Source organism: Camelus dromedarius, chromosome 19, assembly GCF_036321535.1.
Source record: "Camelus dromedarius isolate mCamDro1 chromosome 19, mCamDro1.pat, whole genome shotgun sequence".
In the NCBI taxonomy this organism is placed as follows: Eukaryota; Metazoa; Chordata; class Mammalia; order Artiodactyla; family Camelidae; genus Camelus; species Camelus dromedarius.
This window is the reverse complement of record NC_087454.1, coordinates 1923221-1943891: the sequence shown is the minus strand read 5'-3', so window position 1 is coordinate 1943891 and position 20671 is coordinate 1923221. Positions and strand designations below refer to the sequence as shown.

Here is a 20671-nt window from a genome sequence, read left to right as displayed (position 1 = left end):
CTCAGTAAAGAGTCTGTCTCAGGATTAAAAGTGGGGTAGAAAAGGCCTTGGTTTTCTCCTGGCCTGAGAAGCCGATGTCACTAGAGCCCAGCAAGTGACACCCCTGACTGGTTTGACAGATCCTCACTGAGCACAGCGCGTGTGGGGCGGAGGCCAAGTGCGCAGCCCGGCCCTCGCGGGGTCCAGGCTGTTCCATCTTTCTGGAAGGTGGGGTTCACTTGCGCTTAGCTGCTTTGCTTCAGCCGTGAGGCGAGGCTGGCTCTGTTGGGGGCCTTCCGGGCCCGGCCGGGCAGGGGTAGGCGGGCGTGCACGCTGTGTGGTGCTGTTGAGGTGACAGCGACATGGCAGGTCTTCTTGGATGTGAGGGGCCTCCCTTTGCTGCAGTCACGGCGTCTTCCCGGTGGTGACAGTTGTGGCTTTCTGACCAGCTCCCGACCTTGGCGTGGGACTGTCATTAGCTTTTCCAGCATGCATGCTTTGTTTGAATATAATTGTGAGCGTGGCGGTAACTCAGCCGTGGATAAAGCCCAGAAGCCAGCAGGATGCCCCTCCAGCCTCCCTTCCCGTGTGGGAGGCAAGTGGAGGCCAGGCCAGCTCAAGGCAGGACTCGGGATGCTGGTGTTCATGTGCTGAAAAGGGTGATATGAAGATTCCACGATTCTTTTTTTTTCATTCTTTTGGGGGGGATGTGGGGTGGAGGTTGGTTTGTTTGTTTAATGGAGGGACTGGAGATTGAACCCAGGCCCTCGTGCAGGCTGAGCTCGCGCTCTCCCATTGAGCTGTACCCTCCCCACTGAAGATTCCAGAATTCTGAATTTAAGCTTGCTACTTGTAAGAAGTCTATCTTTCTCTCCTTAAAGTAACTTGGATATCATTACTAGTAGCATAAAGCCAGTCATACGAGGTGGACATTAAAACCTCTGTGCTTCTAAAGCGCCGGAGGCGACCGGGCCGGGTTCTTTCTCCTGTGGCTCGGGGCACCGCCGTCCTCCTGTCTAAACGCGGGCGTCTGCCGCCCCCTCGTGGTGGCCTGGGGGAAAGCAGGTGTACAAGGTCAGCCTGTGCGGGAGAACCGAGAAGTCAGCACCCGGGAACCCAGCACATGATGATCCCATGCTCTAAACTAAGGGGTTTTTTATTCTTAAAACGGCTTTATTGAGAAGTAACTGATAAACAAAGAACTGTACGTACTAAGTTTGCACAACTTGATGAGTTAGGACACGTGCAGACACCTCAGGTACCATCACCCCAAGCGAGGTAACAGTGCACAGCCAGCACGTCCACAAGTTTCCCTCTGTCCCTTTGTTTTTTAAGCTTATGTATAATTGATATAAAAAAAAAAAAAAACCCTGCACAAATTGGTGAGTTTGGATGTATCACATGCACCATGAAATTATCACCACAATCAACAGACAGCAACAAACGTTTCATTGTGTCCCTTTTTTAAACTGAGATTGCTAAACGCAACACAGAGCCAAAATGGAAGACCAGATTCTGCCACAGCTGTTCCTAATCTTACTGACTAATTTCAAGGTATCCTTGAAGGAAAACCAACAGAAAATTGCTCTCTTGGAAAAAAAATATGTAAAAATGTATTGCACATCACATATGCATGTACACAGACCGCGTTTTACATGTGTGAGTTTTAGACGTGTAGGTGCTTTTTACAAAGGGTCATCAAATCCTGCGTAAATCAGATACACGTCATCTCATGTGACGTGACCTGCTGACCTGCTGCGCCAACAGGACACGGTTCACCTGGGCCGGGAGGGAGGCCTGCCCCCTCACGGTGGGCCGCGCCCCGTCTTCCCGAGCACTGGCCACGTGTGCGCTCACAAGCGCTGCACAAGGAGGGCCCTCCCGGGCTTGTCGGCAGCACCGTCTGCACTTAGTGATGGGAAGGTCAGGCGGACCCCTGGGCGGCTTCCGGGAGATGATGTCTTACTGGTACCGAAGGCCCGTGAAACACGCCCGGCTTCCCAGCACCCGCGTGCCCCTTGCAGCGCCGGGTGTGTTCCTGGAGCGGCCAGACCCCCACAAGGCTGGGCAGCTGTTTTAGGGGCTTGTCTATTCATCTCCCAGGTGGGCTCAGTCACACTGCACTTGGTAATGGTCGTCATGTTTAACCTGCTCCGTTCACCGGGCCAGTGGCCCTCTGCCGGGGAACCGGGGTGACCTGCACCCCCGTGTTCATTAGGCACAGTGTGCGATGAGGATGTCCCAGAGAAGCCCTGCCTTGAAGGGCTCACAGACTAATACGGGTGGCAGGTGCAGGAGCAAACAGCCACACAGGGGTGCAGAGTCTTTAGAAGGGTCTGGGACCCTCTGCCCAAGGCGGGGCTGGAGTCTGGGAGACACTCCCCAACACCCTGCTTTTCCTCGTTGGTGTCCCCCGCGCCCGGCAGCCTGGGGTGCGGCCGTCCCTGCAGCGCCTCCAGTCGCCCCTGGAGAGAGGCTTGGTGACTCGGTGCCGAGCACACGCACAGCCAGGCAAGGGGCACCGGCTTCCCTCCATGGTGGGACTAGGAGTCCATTACTCACCGAGGGTGTTCAGTCTCTGTTGTCATGTGACAAGTACCCAAAACTTACTGGCTGAAAACACACGTTTGTCATCTCCCAGTGTCCAGGCAGGAGTTGGCTGGGCCTCAGGGGGGCTCCCACAGGCAGCAGGCAGCTGGGATGGGGTCGGCTTCGAGCCCGATCAGTAACTGGCAGGTGTCTGAACACCAACACTTACTTCTCACACTCCTGGAGACTGGACTTCCACGGTCAAGGCGTCGGCAGACTGGGGTGGTGGGGACCTACTTCCTGGATCACAGACTGTGTCCTCCCATGGTGGGAGGGGCAAGGGAGCTCTCTGGGGTCCCTTGTGTAGGAGCAGTAATCCCACCCACCTGACCTCTTCGCCTCCCGAAGGCCCCGCCCTCCAACACCATCACACGGGGGGGTTAGAGCTCAACACGAACTGGGGGCACAGCAGTGACAGCAGCAGCCGAATCCAGGTCCCCACCGGCTGCTGGACTGAGGGCCTCAGTTCCTCGCTGGCTGTGGGCCGGAGGCCACCTCAGTTCCCGGCCACGTGGACCCCAGTAACACAGCCATTTGCTTCATCAAAGCCAGCAAGAGAACCTGCTAGAAGTCAGTCATTTGTGACCTAATCCCGAAACGGATATCTCATTTCCTTTGCTGCATTTTTTGGTAGAAAGTCAGATACTAGGTGCAGCTCCCACTCAAGGCACCAGGGTTGGACACTGGGAGGCGGTGCCCCCTCGTGCCCAGTAAGTGCCCAGGGGCCAGCCAGGCCTCCTGGGAGACGCAAGGGGTGGCAGGTGGGGCCGGCCCTGATCCTGCCCTGAGAGACTCGGAGTCCATTAGAGACAGATGTGCGGACACAGGAGGGCTGTAGCTCAGGTGTGCAGCTGGGCCTGGGCTCTGGACGGCTGCTTGGGGTGAGGGTTGGAGGGGCAGAGGTCCAGGAGGAGGGGTGCATGTGCGCAAGGGGCAGTGGGAGGGCGCTCGGAGGAGAGGATCCCCAGGAGAGAGAGGAGGGGCACAGGGCTGAGGCGTCATCTGCAGGCCAGAGTGGGAGGAGGACATAGATGTTCCCGCTTTGTGGGGCCAATAGAGGAGGGAGAAAGGGCCCAGGAAACCAGGAGTAACAGCGCACACACCGCACTGTTTTGAACACTGTAGCTCTGTAGTATGGCCTGAAAGTTCAGGGAGTCTGATTCCTCCAGCTCTGTTCTTGTTTCTCAAGATCGCTTGGCTATCCAGGGTCTTCTGTTGTTCCCATACAAATTTTAAAATTATTTCTTCTAGGTCTGTGAAAAATGCCATTGGTATTTTGACAGGGATTGCCCTGAATCTGTCCGTTGCCTTGGGTAGTGTGGTCATTTTAACAATTCTGATTCTTCCAGTCCAAGAACACGGTATATCTTTCCACCTGTTGGTGCCATCGGCAGTTTCCTTCCTCAGGGTCCTGTGGGTTTCCAGGCGTAGGTCTTCTGCCTCCTCGGGCAGCTTTACTGCTAGGTAACTTACTCTTTTTGATGCAGTGGTAAATGGAACTGTGTCACTATTTTCTCTTTCTGGTCACTCGTTGTTAGTGTATAGAATTGAATGTAATTCTGTGTGTTAATTTTGTATCCTGCAACTTAACCAAATTTATCGATGAAATTTAGTAGTTTTCTGGCGGCATCTTTAGAATCTCTTCTGTGCGGCACCGTGTCATCTGCAAACAGTGGCAGTTTCACTTCTTCCTTTCCAATTTAGATTCGCTTCTTTTTCTTCTCTGATTGCTGTGGCTAGGACTTACAGAAATAATAAAAGTGGCAAGAATATGGGCATCCTTGTCTTGTTCCTGATCTTGGAGAAAACGCTTTCAGCTTCTAACCACCGTGTATGATGCTAGTGTGGGCCTGTCATGACTTTATCATGTTCAGATGTTCCATTTTATGCTCACTTTCTGGAGAGTTTCGATCATAAATGGATGTTGGATTTTGTCAAAAGTTTTTTCTGCGTCTATGGAGATGATCATGTGGTTTTTATTCTTCATTATTATTGTGGTGTATCACATCGATTGATTTGCAGATACTGAAAAATTCCTAACATCCTGGGATCAAACCCACTTGACCACGGTGCGTGATCCTTTCAGTATTTTGTTGGATTTGGTCTGCTCATCCATTGCTGAGGATTTTTGCATCTATATTTATCAGTGATACTGGCCTGTAATTTTCTTTTCTGTGATAACTTTATCTGCTTTTTGTATCAGGGTGATGCTGAGTTTAGAAGTGTTCCTTCCTCTACAATTTTTTGGAATAGTTTCAGAAAAACAGGCGTTAACCCTTCTCTAAATGTTTGGTAGAACTCACCTGTGAAGCCATCTGGTCCCGGACTTCTGTTTGTTGGGAGTTTTTAAATTGCTGATTCAATTTCGTTACTGGTACTTGGTCTGTTCATGTTTTCTGTCTCCTCTTGATTCAGTCTGGTGAGATTGCGCGTTTCTAAGAATGTGCCCGTTTCTTCTAGGTTGTCCATTTAACTGGCATGTATTTGTGGTAGGCAGTTAGACTCTGTGTGTTTCTGTGGTGTTGGCTGTAACTTCTCTTTTTTCACTTCTGAGTTTATTGATTTGGCCCCTCTCCCTTTTTTCTTGATGAGTCTGGCTAAAAGTTTATCAATTTTGTTTATGTTTTCAAAGAACCAGCTTTTAGTTTCATTGATCTTTTCTTTTTCCTTTTTCTTTTCCTTTTTTTCTTTTTTCTTTTTTTTTTAGTCTCTATTTCATTTATTTCTGCTCTGATCTTTATGATTTCTTTCCTCCTACTAACTTCGGGTTTTGTTTGTTCTTTCTCTAGTCCCTTTAGGTGTAAGGTTAGGTTGTTTATTTGAGATTTTTCTTGTTTCCTGAGGTCAGCTTGTATCACTACAAACCTCCCTGTTACAACCACTTTTGCTGCATCCCATACTTTTTCTATCATCGTGTTTTCATTTTCATTTGTCTCTAGGTATGTTTTGATTTCTTCTTCGATTTCTAGTCTCACAGCATTGTGGTCAGAAAAGATGCTTGACTTGATTTCAATTTTCTTAAATTTACCTAGGCTTGTTTCGTGGCCTAGTGGGTGACCTGTCCTGGAGAATGTTCCCCGTGCACCTGAGAGAGTGTGTATTCTGCTGCTTTTGGGTGGAATGTCTTATATATATACATATATATATCTCAATTAAGTCTATCTGGTCTAAGGTATTTCCTGATGTAAAGCCAGCGTTTCCGTATTGATTTTCCGTCTGGACGCTCTGTCCATTGACGTAGTGGGGGTTAAGGCCCCACCATTACTGTGTCACTGTCGACTTCTCCTTTTATGCCTGCTGGTATCTCCCATATACACTTACGGGCGTCTATGTTGGATGTGTACATATTTACAACTGTTGTATCTTACTCTCGGATTGATCCCTTGATCATTATGTAGTGTCCTCCTTTGTCTCTTGTGACAGTCTTCAATATACAGTCTATTCTGTTTGATACAAGTGTTGCTGCCCCAGCTTTCTTTTGATCTCCGTTTGCATGGAATACAGTTTTTCTATCCTTTTATTTTCAGACCATGTGTGTCTCTACATCTGAAGTGAGTCTTGTAGGCAGCAGATATGAATCTTGTTTTTGTATCCAGCCAGCCAGTCTGTGTCCTTTGGGTGGAGCATTTAGTCCATTTACATATAAGGTAATTACCACTATGTATGCTCTTGTTGCCATTTTTAAAAACTGTTTTGGGTTTGTTGTTGTAGGGTTTTTTCCCTTCTTTTGTTCTCTCTTGGGACTTGATGACCATCTTTAGTGTTATGGTTTGATTCCTTTTTCTTTTTTGTGTGTGTATCTGTTATCGATTTTTGGTTTGTGGTACCATGAGGTTTTATATAGCAGGAGACACAGATATAGATTGATAGATAGATAGATTGATAGATAGGCTTATTTTAAATTGATAATCTCTTAATTTCAAATGCACTTTTAAAACCTTGCGTTGGTTCTCTGCTCCCTTCATGATTATTGTTTTTGATAACATTTTTTGCATCTAATAATTTTGTGTATCCTTTAACTGCTGACTGTGGATACAGATGATTTTATTACTTTTGTCTTTTAACCTCTCTCCTTGCTTTGTGTGTGAATGACTTCCTGCCTTTACTATCTGTGTGCCTTTAACATGAGTGGTGAGCTCTCTCATTTCGTAATTTTCTTGTTTCTAGTTGCGGCCTTTCAGAAAGCTTAGAGAAGTTCCTTTAGCGTTGTTGCAAAGCAGGTTTGGTGGTGCTGAACTCCTTAAGCATTTGCTTGTCTGTACAGCTTTTGACGTGGCCATCGAATCTGAGCGAGAGCCTCGCTGGGAAGAGTTCTCTTGGGTGTAGGTTCTTCCTTTTTATCACTTTGCATACATCATGCCACTCCCACATGGCCTGCGGGGTTTCTGCTGAAGAAAATCAGCCTTACGGAAGTGCCGCTGAACGTGATCTGTTGCTTTCCCCCTGATGCTTTTAATTTTCTCTCTTTATGTTTAATTTTTGTCATTTAAATTTCAGTGTTCCTCTTTAGGCTAATCTTGTATGGGGCTCTCCTCACTTCTTGGACTTGGGTGACTGTTTCCTTCCCCAGATTAGGAGTTTTCAGCTATCATGTTTTCAGATGTGTCCTCAGCCCCTCTCTCTCTCCTGCTTCTGGGACCCCGATAATGTGATTATTAGCGCATCTGATGTTGTCCCAGAGGTCTCTTAAACTGTCCGTGTTTCTTTTCATTCTTTTTTTTTTCTGTTCAGTGGCAGTAATTTCCACTTCTCTGTCTTCCAGCTCACTGGTGCATTCCTCTATCATTCAGTCTACTGTTGATTCCTTCTAGCGTGCTTTTCACTACAATTACCGTATTCTTCATCTGTTTATTCTTCATATTTTCTAACTCTTTGTTAAAAACTTCTAACATCTCGCTTGTGTATCCATCCTCCTCCCAAGTTCTTTGATCATCTTTACGATAACTGCTCTGAACTCTTTCTCCAGTAGACGGCCTATCTCCACACCCCTCAGTTCATCTGGGGTCTCAGCTCGTTCCTTGTCTGGAACATGTCCCTCTGCTGCCTCATTTTGTCTAAGTTGCCATCTGTATTTTTAATGTGCGTGGTAGATTAGTTACGTTTCCCAGCCTTGGAGGAGTGACCTTCTGCAGGAGGCGTCCTATCGTCCCAGCAGTGCACTTCCCTCTTGTCACCCAAGCTATATGCTCTGGGGGTCCCCCGAGAGGGCCGGGCGGGCCCTCCTGTTGTGGTGGGCTGGCTGTGTGGGTGGTCTGGTAGCCTTGCTTGGGCCCTAACCCGGTTGGTTGCCAGGCCCTGCCTTGTGCGGATGCTGCTGGCTCTGTTTAGCAGGGCCTGGTCACAGGGCCACTGGTTGTGGAATCCTAGGGGACCCAGGGCTAGTGCTGGCTCACTGGTGGGCAGAGTCAGGGTCCCAAAGACTCTGAGGCTGTTGCCCACCCAGTGGCAGGTGAAGCCAGGTCCTGGGGTGAATTCTGGACTACTGGCAGGCAGAGCTGGGTGCTGGAATCTGGCCGCAGGGCCCAAGGGTCCCAGAGCTGGTGTCAGATCTCTGGGGGAGGGGGGGGAGGCAGTTCCTGATACAGTCGGGTATGGGGTCCAAGGTGTCCCAGAGCTTGCACTGGGCTCCTAGTGAGCAGGGCTGGGGCCCAGCTGGTCCCAGGGTAGGGTCTGGCCTGCTGTGGGCAGGCTGCGTCCAGTGGGTCCAGGATCGTGGTTTTCTTGCATCTGGCGTCTGTCCCCTGGTGGGTGAGGCTGGTGTAGAGGAGGGCAGGGCCAGTGCCTGCCCATTGGCGAGTGGAGCTGGGTCCCTCTGGTGGGCAGGCCCGCCTCTAGGAGTGTGTTTAGAGTTGGCTGTGGACTCAGGAAGTCCGTAGGCAGTCTGTCTGCCGATGGGTGGGGCTGTGTCCCTGCCTGGCTAGCTGTCTGGCCTGCGGCATCCCAGCACCGGTGCCTACAGGCTGTTGGGTGAGGCCGGGTTTTGGCGCTGATGAGCTGGGGGAGGATCCTGCGATGGCGCTTGGCCACACCAGCGTCCAGAGGTAGGAAACTCCCAAATGTGGTGCCGCCAGTGTGTGTGTCCCCGGAGTGAGCCACAGCCATCCCTCGCGTCTCCAGGACACCCTTCCAGACTAGCAGGTAAGTCTGGCCCAGGTTCCCATGATGTTACTGCTTTTTTCCTGGGTCCTGGTACCCTGAGAGTCTGTGCACACCCTTTAAGAGCGAAGCCTCTGTTTGCCCCAGTCCTGTGGGGCTCCTACAGTTAAGCCCCGCTGGCCGTCAAAGCCAAATGCTCTGAGGGCTCCTGTTCCCGGCGCAGGACCCCCAGGCTGCGGAGCTGACACGGGGCTCAGAACGCGCACTCCCATAGTTCCTGTGATGCAATTACTGTCCAGTTTGTGGGCTGCCCCCTGGGGGCCTGGGAACTCATTATCTTGTAGTCCGCCCTCCTACCATCTCGTTGTGGGCCCTCTTTGTCCTCAGTTGTAGTTTTTCTGGTAGGCTTCGGTCTTTTTCATCAGTAGTGGTTCTGCAGACAGTTGTGATTTTGGCGTGCTCCTGAGAGGAGGCAAGCTCAGGGTCTTCCTCCGCCGCCGCCTTGATCTGCTGTGTCCTGAACGCCGTCTTTAAGCCCTGGCCACCCTCCCCCCACGGCCCCCCTTCTGGATGAAAAGCAAACCTTGGGGGGAAAGCATGAGTTGATAGTGCTTTGTTCCTCAGCACTGTCTATTATTTACGCCGAGGGAGGCTGGTCTTCCACTTAGAGTGGTACTTATTTAAAGTCTCCCTTCAGAACAAACGGAGTCAAGTGCTGGGCTGAGGAAACGCTGACTCAGCGTGGGCGGCGCAAAGGCAGGCCGCGGAGGAGGGAGGAGGGAGGGCGGCGGGCGGAGCCAGGCGCCCGCCCGCCGTCCAGACCGCCCGCTGACCCCCGCGCTCCGGCAGGTGCGGCGGGCTGGGGCTGGTGCTGGCCAGCGCGGGCTTCGGCATGCTGACGGCGCCCATCATCGAGCTGCACAACCAGAAGGGCTACTTCCTGCACCACATCATCTTCGCCTGCTGCACACTCATCTGCATCATCTGCCTGCTGCTGCTGCCCGAGAGCCGGGACCAGAACCTGCCCGAGAGCATCGCCGACGGCGAGCACTACACGCGCCAGCCGCTCCTGCCGCCCCGGCGCGGGGAGCAGCCGCTCCTGCTCACCAACGCCGAGCTCAAGGACTACTCGGGGCTGCACGACGCGGCCACCGCGGGCGACGGGCTGCCAGACGGCGCCACGGCCAACGGCGGGCGGCCCATGTAGCCGGGCGGGCGGGCGGGCGGGCCCGGAGACCCGGCTCTGCTGCCGCTAGGACCCCCGCAGGCCTCGGAGGAGCGTGTGTTTGAGGAAGCTGACTTTGCAGACGACCCTTCAAGGACTTTGTTTTCTGCCATTAAACGTTTGTATTTATTTTGGTCATTTTTACGAGAAGCACTTTATTCCCTTCCCTTCACTGATCTCGATCGAAACGGAGCCGCCGCCTCGGGAAGAGGGATGCGGTGGCCGAGGAGCCGCTCTGAGGACCGCACAGCCAGGCTCCCCCGAGGTCAGCCGCCGCCCCGAGCCAGCCGTGCCCCCGCGGCTGCGCACAGCGCCGACCGGCTGCCGTCCGGAGCTCCCCGCGGCTGCGCCTTAGCCACACCGAGATGGGAGCAGTCAGGGCTCCGCTAGAGTCTGTGGTTTTTAAAGGGTTTTTTCTGTAAGGTAAGAGCTGCCCCATGTGTTGGGGGAAAGCAGCTCACAGTGTCATTAAAACCAGCATAGTCTTTCCCAAGATCATCCTTTTATACTTGATGCTGGAAGCTCTTTGGGGGAGAAGCTCAACCATGTCACCAGAAATCTTAAACGCAGTCTTCCAATGCAGGCGTGCCACTAAGCGCCTGCGGAGCTGGCGGAGCTGGCGCATCTCGGGCGAGACGAGTGACTGTTAACCCCCCCCCCCCCCCGGCCCGCTGCAGCAGGAAGGCCCTCAGTCAGCTGTTCTGTCAGCACCGCTTGAACACACGGCTACTTTCTGAACTAAAACCAGTAGGGAAATAACTAAACAGACAACTACGGCAGCCCCCCAGGAGGGAGGTGTGCTCCCAAACATGGCCCGTCAGCCTGTCCCAGCACCCGCCGCGCAGAAATCACCAGCTTGGAGGCCCGGCTCCCGCTGGCCGCAGGCTGAGACCGCAGCGCCTGCAGGAGATGGTCCCCCGCCTGCAGCTTCCATCAGCCCCGAGGTGGGCTTGGGGTGAGGAGCGGGCCCCTCACAGGGGCGCCCCACTGGCCGCAGCCGCCTAGAGCACCAAGACCACTGGAGAGAAGCAATAACTCACCAAAGCTGGACCCCTACCCCATCCCACTGTCTGCGGGTTTGCGTCCTGTCCCTCGTTTCGTCCCCGACGCTGGAGGCCGTCTTGGGCCCAGCTTCCTGCACCTGTCCAGGGGCTGCTTCGGAGGAAACGCAGGGGACACTAAGAACCCACCTTCACTGGCCAAGCAGGCACTGCCTACTTGTAGCAGCATGGGCCCCTGCTCTGGGGACAGCTTGGGTTCTTTCTAGAAGTGTCCCCTCCCCACTTCGTGGCGCATCTCGCCCAGGGGCTGTGTTCTCCCGGAAAGTGCGGTCTCGGTCCGTGTGAAGCAGCACGGTGACCCCCAGCCCGCAGCTGCCTGGACTCAGAGGCCAGGAAGCGAGGTGGGCCCATGGCCCCGATCCCCTCCAGCCCCCACCCGCTGCGCTCCCACAGCTGGCTGACGTTGGCAGGAGCGCTGACACGAGAACTTTGTGAGGACCAGAGCAGACGTGCAGGCCCGCGTGACCCCAGCAGGTAAACCGCACAGCCTTGGCAAGGAGGCGGGCGTGTGGCCGGTCCCCAGCTCCAAGCCCACCCGCCCTCCCCTCGTCTCTTTTAAGTCACTTCTGTCCCAAGTTTCAGTGTCAGTCCGCACTCACCTTAATTCACAAGGCCTTTCTCTACATCTGCACAGCTCGAGTGCCAAACCTGCGAAGTACCTTCTGCCTTTCTCAGCGTGCTGGCCGCCAGGCCCCCGGCAGCACGGCCCCCAAGTCCGGGATGCAACACGCAGCGCCAGGCTTGGGGGTGGGGGAAGCAGCTGGCAGGGGCCCTGGGTCGCACCTGCCAGGTGTCTCTGCATCCGTCACCCCAACGCCAGGCCACTTTCTGGACCCCAGACCACATGTGTTCTTCCACTGGCTTTGCAGACCTCGAGGGAATGTGCTGAAGCCGCCGAGTGTGGCTGGTGCCTCCAGGAAGGAGGAGGCAAGCACAGCACGTCTGGACCCCGGTCCCAGGGTCTCATCTCCATCTTAAATGACCGCAGGCACTGGTCCAGGAGACCAGCCTGTCGTCAGGCCAGCGGTCAGGCCCAGCTCCCAGACAACCGGAGAAGCGGGCTGTGAGGGCTGGGCTCTTGGGACCAAAGCCAAGCAGGTGTGAGTGAGGCGATGTCTCCTCAGAGCAGCCCCTACCCTGGGGTCCAGCCCAGCCCCTGTCCCTGCTGGTGCAGCAGAGGGACTGCTGTGTGTGAAACGTGGCCAAAGCAGAAACGCTTCCTGTGGGCTGAGCCCCCTAAGACCCCGCCGAGCGAGCGCGGCAGCAGGGCCCCTGCCCCGAGCCCCATCGGGCCAGTCCCACCTTGCTCCCTGGGGCGCCCGCGGTCACGCGCGGGCTCCTCAGCCCTGTGCCCTGTGCCCCTCGTGCCCAGCAGGGAAACACCTCTCAGGCACCTGCCGCTGCCCGGCGCCTCCACCCACGCGGCCGGGAAGCGGCCGGCATCTCCTCCAGCACGGCTCCTGCGCCCTGTCCTCACCACCAGGGAGCAGGGGTCCCTTCCAATAACAGTCAGGCACAAATGTGAGCACCGGAGACGGGGCCAGGGCTTTCTGCTTTCTGTTCTTTTCTGGAAGTTGGTAACTCATGAGACATCCTGCATATTAGCACCCAAGACAGAATAAAAGTTTTAAATTTTTCTTCTGAAAGTGTGTAGTCACCTGCCACTAGGGGAAGGGGCTGGTAAGCTGGTCTGGCCGCAGAACAGAAAGCAAGCAGAGACACCTGGCAGAGCAGCACCACCACCTCCTGGAGCCGAGCGAGGGCGGCCGGGCCGTGGGGACGCTGGGCACGCGGGGCAGCCCTCCCCGTCCCGCAGCTCCGCCTGGAGGTCTCCGCACAGCGCCCGTGCGGGCGGGACCACCTGGAGGTGCCTGTTCACAGCACAAACCTGCACCTGGTTCTGAACTGTCCTTCGACGCTCATGTCTGCATGATGTCACAGCTGTTGTACCTTGGGGGGAAATTTGTATGTAAATGTACAGAAATAAAAATGTTGCCCCATTAACGAATCTCCTCTGGAATGTCTTCCCTACCTCATCTGATGGTATCCAATGAAGGGCATTTCACACCACTGACTACGAGTAATAAACACTGTCAATTCAGGTCTCACCGAGTCCTACTTCAGCGCCCGTGAACCTGAGCCCCCGGGGACGGTGGGTGGCTTCTCTGCCTGCGGCATCCTGTCCCTCAGGTGGGCGGACACAGGTGGCGGCAGTGCTATCCCCAGACCGCCTGAGACATGGGGGCACGTGTCTGAGTTCTCTTCTCTCGTGTACAATGTCCTGCTGCCCTGTGGCCTGAAGGCCCCAGAGGTCCCGGAAGGGTTCTCTTACACTGTGACGGAGGGAAAGACTGATAGCCCAGAGCTCTCTTTAATGTAGTATTTTTTAACAAGAAAGCAATATTTCTTTAATAAAGCATTTATACCAAACTCCTCTCCACAGCCCTGATTTTGTGTTACTTACTCTTAGACAGGCGTCACTGTGCTTCCAAGCCACCGGGGCCTCGGAGGTCAGTGCCTTGAGCCCCAGGCCCAGTCCCCAGAAGTGGCCTGACGAAGTCCCGGCCGAAGTGTCACCACCCCAGCAGACTATACCGGCTCAACTCGAGCCTTGTCACTGCAGGAAACGTGTTACAGGGCCTGAAACTAACAGCCTCTCGTGACAAAAGGGGTCCAGGTGGACCCCAAAGGTCAGAGTCCTTTGCCAGAGGCCCTCACCTCGCCGGTGCTGAGGGGACCTTCCAACCCTACAGAGCCTGGCCCCCTGCCGTCTGAGTCCAGGGAGGGGAATCTGAAAAAGCTCCCCCAGGGATTCGACCAGAAGCCAACGTATCAGACAGACTGGCCTCCACCTCAAGGGGCAGCCAGAAAGAGGCCAAGGACAGACACGGCCATGTGGAGGCCCGGGACTGGGAGAGAAGAGGAGGGAAAGCCACGGTGGCAGGGAGCACGGAGGGGAGCGGGTAAAACCATAGCGTCTCGGCTGCCCCGGCGCTCAGGGTCCCCAGAGCACGTCTGACAAGAGCCCAGTGAGGGGGGGCCCCTCCCCTACAGCGAGGAGACGGGCCCAGAGGAGGGAGAGACCTGGGGAGCAGGGTGGACGCGGATCCCCCAGGACGGACCTGGCACAGTCGTTACACTTCCTCTCGGGGAATGAGTGGCCCTGTCACCCCACAATTCCCACGGGGACCATGGCATCTGCCCTCCACGCTCACCTCTCCCAGGACCCAGGGGAGCCTTCCCTGACCCCGAGAGGGGCAGGAGGAGGAGAGACCCACCCAGGAAAACAAGCCGAGACGCAGGAACCCGAAGAGGGCAGTGAGAGCTCCAGTCCATTTATTTAAGCCTCTGCTCGAGCCAGGCCCCCGCTGCCGCCCCGCAGCTAGAACTTCTCTGGAAAGGCCTCCATCTCCTCCTTGATCCTGTTCTCCACCAGGAACGCGAAGCTGCTGTCTGTGTTCTGCAGGTTATAGCTCACAAACACCTGCTTGCTGGTCTTCCTGGCTAAAAAGAGAAAGCACGTTTTCACAGCGAGCCGACGAAGGCCTGGAAGAAGGTGGGGGGCTTCTCGGGGAGAGGACCACCCCGGTGTCCGAGGCTCCACGGACAGCTGTGCAAACGCAGACGACAGGCACAGGGACCCCCCTCGTCCCCGAGAAGCGGTTCTGACAGCGTGATCCCCGGCCCCACGGGGTCTGTGCACGGCCCTTGGGGACCCAGCACCAGCGTCTGAGGCCCACCACTCTGCACACAGGACCGGCTGGTGGTTCTGCTTTCTAAATACACAGATAACGTCCAAGCAGTAAAAATAAAATATTACAGTCCCCCTTCAGTACTGCCCTGCCAGCCCCAGCCTCCTCCCAGAGGAGACCCTACACGTGTCCTGAGTGTGTGCAGACATGTGCACGCACACACACAGGTTTAACTTTCAACCTGACGCCGAGCACACGTCCCGGCCCCTTGCTACAGAGCCACCAACAGATGAACTGCTCCAACCACAAAACCGAGCACAGCTCCGTGGCCAGAACCGGACAGCAGGACGGCGTCCTGAAGGTGGGCCGGCGGGGCCTGAGCCACTGAACTAGCCACACAGAGCCAGCCCCCTCCCTGGGCTCCCCCCACAGACACCCCCCAGTCCCACCATCAGAGGCAGAGGGTGGGGAGGGGCAGGGAGGGAAGCTGGGCCGGCCAGTCACAGCTGCTCCGCCTCCCGCGCTCAGTGGTCAGAAAGTCCCTGTTCCGGGCGGCCACTGATTCCCGTGGCACCCCCTGCTAAGACAGGGCCCCACAGGGAGCAGAGCCACACAGGGCAGGGGGCCTCGTCCACACTGAAGCCCCCCTGCGCCTCCAGATCGTTCACCTCTCTACATGAGACACTGTCTTGGGACACCTGTCTCTCCTCACCATCCAGACAACTCACGATAGGGAATGATGGATTTCCAACTGCAAGGTCCCGCCCCAAGCTCCAGGTGGCCACACAGCCCTCTGTGATCTCAGCACACACGTCTCCGGCCCCCCAGGGTGCCGGCACCTCACCCCATGCGCCCATCCCTGCTGGCCAGTGGCCGGGGCTGCTGGGTTTGCTGATACAGGCAGGTGGGACCCTCCATTAATATCTTTCATAAGGTAGAAAGCACCTTGGCCTATGTTCTGCTTCAATTCAAGTAAATTACAAATTGATGCAAACCGCGAGAGAAAATGTTCATTAAAAAGAGCCCCAACATTTGCATAAAACTCAACAAAAAAAGGAAAGACCCGAGTTTTTTGCATACAAACTGGCCTCCGTCCTGGGACGGCCCCCGAGAGCACATCCTGGTCACTGAACAACCAGCTTATCTGCAGCTCATCAGACGCGCTCCAGCCGCCCTCCTCCACCCGACTGTCGCCCACACTGCAGGGACCCGCCTGGTCCCAGCTCTGCAAACAGGCAGCCTCCCTCTTCACCTGCCTGGCACCCAGGACTCTGCCTACTGCGGATGTCACCCCAAAACATGGGCAAATCCACAGTGAGGCAAAGGGGTGTCACCTCTTATCACTTCCACGTGATTCAGGTAGCAGTTCAACAGCGTTAGCGGAGAAGGAAGGAGGCCTGGGGACCTGGGTGACGGCCGAGTGGGGGTTCTTTGAATCTGCCTTACAACTCCTCTGCAAACTTAAAACTGCTTCCTAATAGCAAGTTACCGAGGGAACTGCCTAGTCAGGTGTCTCCAAATCCAGGCTGCAGGACGAGTACAGGGACATGCCTGAAATGTGCAGCTGGCCTGGTGGTCCCCCCCGCCGCGCACACACCTCAGCATGGCCCGGCCGGGACGCCCTGCCCTCCACACACTGCCGGTGCCCCGGCACTGTGTGGCTGTGCGTCTACGTGTGTGTGTCCCAGGGGACGGGCACACAGACTCCTACTCCCCAGGGATCAGGCTGACAGAATTGTCGCCACAACTAAAACATGCGCTCCTCAAAATCAGGGCGGGGCCTCAGCACTGCACCCCTGCCAGGACATGGGGCTCCGAGAGCGGCTGCGACACGCGTGAACTTGCAGACCAAACGGGGGGCAAGGCTGCCCAACCATTCGAGGTCCCTGGTGCCACCTGGGTAGTGTGCACAGCCAAGGGCCGCACACCTGCCGGCCTCCCTGAACCACCAGGCATCTGCAGTACAGGGGAGGCTGCGGTCCTCAACCTCGGGCTCCTGCTCGACGGCCCCTCAAAGCCATACTCAGGCAGGCTGGTCTCCCTTCTGAGCTCAGACGGACATCACGTGCGGTGACGGGCAGTCTTTCCAGCTCCACGGGCCCCACCAAGTCCCCAGGAGGCCCAGGGCTGCCCGCTGGGTACCATGGGCATCACTCACCCTCTTCTCCCACGAAGGAGGGAGGAGGACAATCCCAGTCACTCATAGGCTAGGACGGCAGCCAAGGCGTGACATGGGAGCACGCAGGCCCTGAGACGTGGCGCAGCGGTGGTACCACGTCATCTTGGAAAAGACCAGTGGAAGGAGCCTGGGCTGCCCTGCATGACGGGGGTTCACCTCCCAGATCCAGCCTCTTCCTCCCATAGTGACCCACCTCCCGGCCCCACCGAACAGCAAGGTCCCCACCCGCCACTCCAGCAGCCCCGGCGGGTACGTACCTAAGCGCTGGGCAAGGCCGGTGGACGTCGTGTCGGACGTGTCTCCAAAGAGGGCGGTGGACACGGGGATGGGGTCCTGAAAGGACAACAAAGAGCATGGTGCTTCTCCACCTGCACCTGCAGCTGCAGCTGCGAACAACCAGCCAAGCCCCCACGGCCCCAGCTCTTCCCGAGGCAGTGGTAGGGCGAGAGCTCCGGGTGTCTGGGTCAACGGCCAGGCGGGTGACCCTCTGATGCAGACAAGGTGACCTCGGGGAGAGATGAAGAGAAGTCCCTGGGAGCTGGCATCACAGGGCTGCTCCAAGATCCCAGCACTTCTCTTAGTGCCACAAACTCCAAGGCAGGCTGAGGTGCAGCATCTTGACTGAGAGGGACGGGACCCAGTCATCGCAGCCACAGGGAGCCCGGGTGCCAAGTGCCTCCTGCCCACTTGCCCCCGAGGCAGCTGCCAGTGAGCAGCAGGACCCCAATCCCCTCATCTGTGCCTAGAAGAGAATGCACCCTTTCCCTCGATGGCGTCTGGGCTCTTGACGGCCAACCCTGTGACACTGCAAAAGGATGCCAGCCATCAGCGTCCAGACAAATACACAAACTTCTCAGCTCGCCTGGCCAGGCCTCATTTCAGACAAGCAGCAGTGAAACGAAGGCTGAATATACGTGGCCCCTCTGTCACCTACAGTGATCTGACTTCCAGTCACTCTGGGAGTGAGCCCCCTCACGTTAAAAAGGTCCAGCTTAAAAGAAAAAACTCACTAACTTACAACATAGCCAAGTCACTTTTATGAAAAGACACAGGCTTGGTACAGAAGTCAGGGAGACTTGGAAGTGGCAAGGTTTTAGAGGGATGAGCCCTGGGTCAGAGGCCCTGGGGTACAGTGTCCCCACTGTCCCACGGGGACAGGTGAACTGAGCACTACTAGGTGCCAGCCGCTGAGCAGAGCACAGGCCAGAGACCGCCCCCACCCCCAGGGCTCAAAGCCTCTTCAACTCAAGACAGAATTTGCTCAGATCTATAAAAGACAAGCCAAAACACAGGATAAGAATGAAAGCATTTCCTGAAAGCTTTCCTGTTAAAACATGCAAAAATAAGATCTTATTTAATGAATCTGATGTTTACAGATCTCAAGTTCCAGGTTTAGCTGTATGTTAATAGTATTGACAGTCAAAAAAAAACAAGTATTGACAGTTAAACCTCCTGAAGATAGAAACATATACTTGAACAGGGTGATCTTTTTCCACCAAAAACAAAACAACTAAGAACTCCACACTGTCACCCTCCTTAATCCTTATTTTCAAAGTCGTTCTGTGCCAAGCCAGTCCCCGGGGCAGACACGTGCCGGACGGCCCTGCTGGGGCTGGAGCAGCACCATCCACTCCCTAGAGCGGGCCAAACACTCCTGGGTCGTCTGACCCTCAGGGTCCCAACCCCACCCTCCTGGTCCCAGGCCGCCTACCCTGCGGGGACCCCGTGTGATCTGAGTTCTGCAGACCCTCCTGGCAGTGACAGACCTGCGCAGTGCAGGGCAGGCGGCCGGAGGAGCTGGGCGTGCGGTTCCCTTCCACACACTCTTGCCACCCATGTAGGGGCCTGGGGGAGGGAGAGCTCACAGACCCCATGGGGCCATCCCCACACATGGGACGGCAAACTTTGCTAGGAAGGGCCAGACAGTAAAGAGTTCAGCTTTTCTGGGCCACAAGGTCCAGCTACAGCTGCTCAAGTTTGCCATCCAACTACAACGCTGCAGCAGACACGACTGACCCGGTGGGCATAGCTGTGTTCTGATCAAACTCATCACGAAGCCCACGGCAGGCCCGCCTACAGGCCAGTCTGCTGAGCCTCGTTCCACGGGGATCTGGGGTTTCCTGCCTTAAGCTGTGGCCTGGCCCTCGGGCCGTGGAGATCAGTGCCCAAGCGCACAGTGGGGCCCGTCGGGACCGGCCTTTTCCTTCTCTTGCCCCATCTTGGTGAAGTGTGGCTTTCCCGCTGAGATGACACACCCTCCCAGGAGTGATGACTGCCAAGCAGTCAGACCACTGACGCGGCCCACAGGAAGAGCCGTGAGACAGGCAATGGCATGCCTGGTCTCACCAACAAGCAGTCCTGGGCCCCTCGTGGCCCACAGCCCTGCCCAAAGCCTGTGACCACAGCCTTAGGACTGGGGAGTGAGGGGACGGTGGCTCCCAGGGCACCAGGACCTGCAAACACATAGCCTCCTTCGTCACCCCTCCCCCTCCGGCCGCCACACCCACCCAGTGGAATCACCTGGAACAGCCACCTGCCCAAAGGCCCACCTGCCAGCTCCCACCAGAAAGGAAGGGACAACAGGCCCAGGAAGAGAAGAGCGAGAAGGGAAAGGGCGGAAGAGAGGCCGGGGGAGGGCGTGCAGAGTCCGGCTCAGGGGCTGTCTCCTTCTGAAGCTGTGCCCAGGTTCTGCCTGATGACCTCTGACCTCCCCTCACCCTGCAGGCGCCCATCCCTGAGGGCACTCCTGCCTGCCCAGCTGGCTACCCGTTACCGGCAGTCCCCACACACCGGAGTTCCCTGAGAGGCCTCCGTCCCACTCCAACAAGGGTTTAGTGAGCAGTTTGTCAGGCACCAGGGAGACAAAAACCCAGAGAACAGACAGGCCCCACCCCCGGCACGGATGCGGTTGGGAGACCATAAACTGCAGAGGGAGCAGCAGCCTGGCCTGCTGGAGTGGCCAAGAGGGGCAAGTGGGCGTGAGGACAGCGGGGCAGGGGCGCCCCACCAGGTGACAGGGCCTGGAGGTCAATGCAGTCTCTGGACTGTGCTCCGAATTCCTCTCTCAGAACATCTGAGCAGAAAGATGACAATACTGACTGCCCGTGGAGAACGGGCCATAGGGCAGTGCTGAGGGCTGAGCCACGTCCTCCGAAAGGCAGGTCCAGGTCCTAACCCCCAGCACCTGGGCAGGTGACTTTCTTTGGAAATAGTCTTTGCAGATGTAATTGAGACGTAAGTTGAGATGAGACAGACTCTTCCTCTAACAGGACTGGTGTCCTTAGAAGAAGGGAAGAGACAGAGGCACAGGGAGAAGGCCTGTGACATGGGCAGCACGATAGGGGTGACGAGGCTGCCAGTCAAGGAACACCAAGGACTGCCAGCAGCAGCAGAAGCCCAGAGACGGAGATGACCTCTCCCCCAGAGCCTCCGCGAGGAACCAGGCCTGCCAACACCCCGATTCAGACTTCGGGCCTCCAGAACGGGGAGGGAATCGATCACTGTTGTTTAAAGCGTCCCAGTCTGTGGCACTTCGTTACAGCAGCTCTGAGAAACCCGTTCAGGCAGCAAAGGGGGCATCAGCCAGGGAGGAGAGATGGGTGGGCTTGGCCCAGGTGGCAGGTGAGAAGTGGCTGGATTCTGCACCTTCTGCTGAGAGCAGTGCCCGCTGCTTCACTGACGCTGGGCGGGCGTGTTAACTGTGGGAGGATCCAAGAATGCCCCTACAAGAGGGACAGACCTGCTGTAACAGAGGGGCTGGCTGCTGGAGGAGCAGGTGTGCCGAGAGTTTGGTCTTGAAAGTCTAGTAAGAGATGCCTGTTAGACTTCCCAGTGAGGCACACAAATGGAG

General features: G+C 56.0%; 2 protein-coding genes across 4 annotated transcripts in view; one reads left to right on the top strand and one right to left on the bottom strand.

The window, feature by feature from the left end:
* The window catches only part of SLC22A23 (solute carrier family 22 member 23), a 128364-nt gene extending 114984 nt beyond the window's left edge, over nucleotides 1-13380 (top strand). Inside the window, exon 10 of one of the 2 annotated variants that reach the window (XM_031435269.2) lies at nucleotides 9514-13380. In XM_031435269.2, coding sequence (XP_031291129.2) covers nucleotides 9514-9871 — 358 coding nt within the window. In that variant the 3' untranslated portion in view covers nucleotides 9872-13380. The remainder of the gene's footprint in view (nucleotides 1-9513) is intronic. The other variant, XM_064476143.1, reaches the window with a different exon arrangement.
* Nucleotides 13381-14269: 889 nt separating this feature from the next.
* PSMG4 (proteasome assembly chaperone 4) overlaps nucleotides 14270-20671 on the bottom strand; it is a 56171-nt gene continuing 49769 nt past the window's right edge. For both annotated transcript variants that reach the window (XM_064476144.1, XM_031435282.2), the window contains exons 4-5: nucleotides 17079-17154; nucleotides 14270-14454 (exon numbers count right to left, since the gene is read on the bottom strand). In XM_064476144.1, coding sequence (XP_064332214.1) covers nucleotides 14333-14454; nucleotides 17079-17154 — 198 coding nt within the window. In that variant the 3' untranslated portion in view covers nucleotides 14270-14332. The remainder of the gene's footprint in view (nucleotides 14455-17078; nucleotides 17155-20671) is intronic.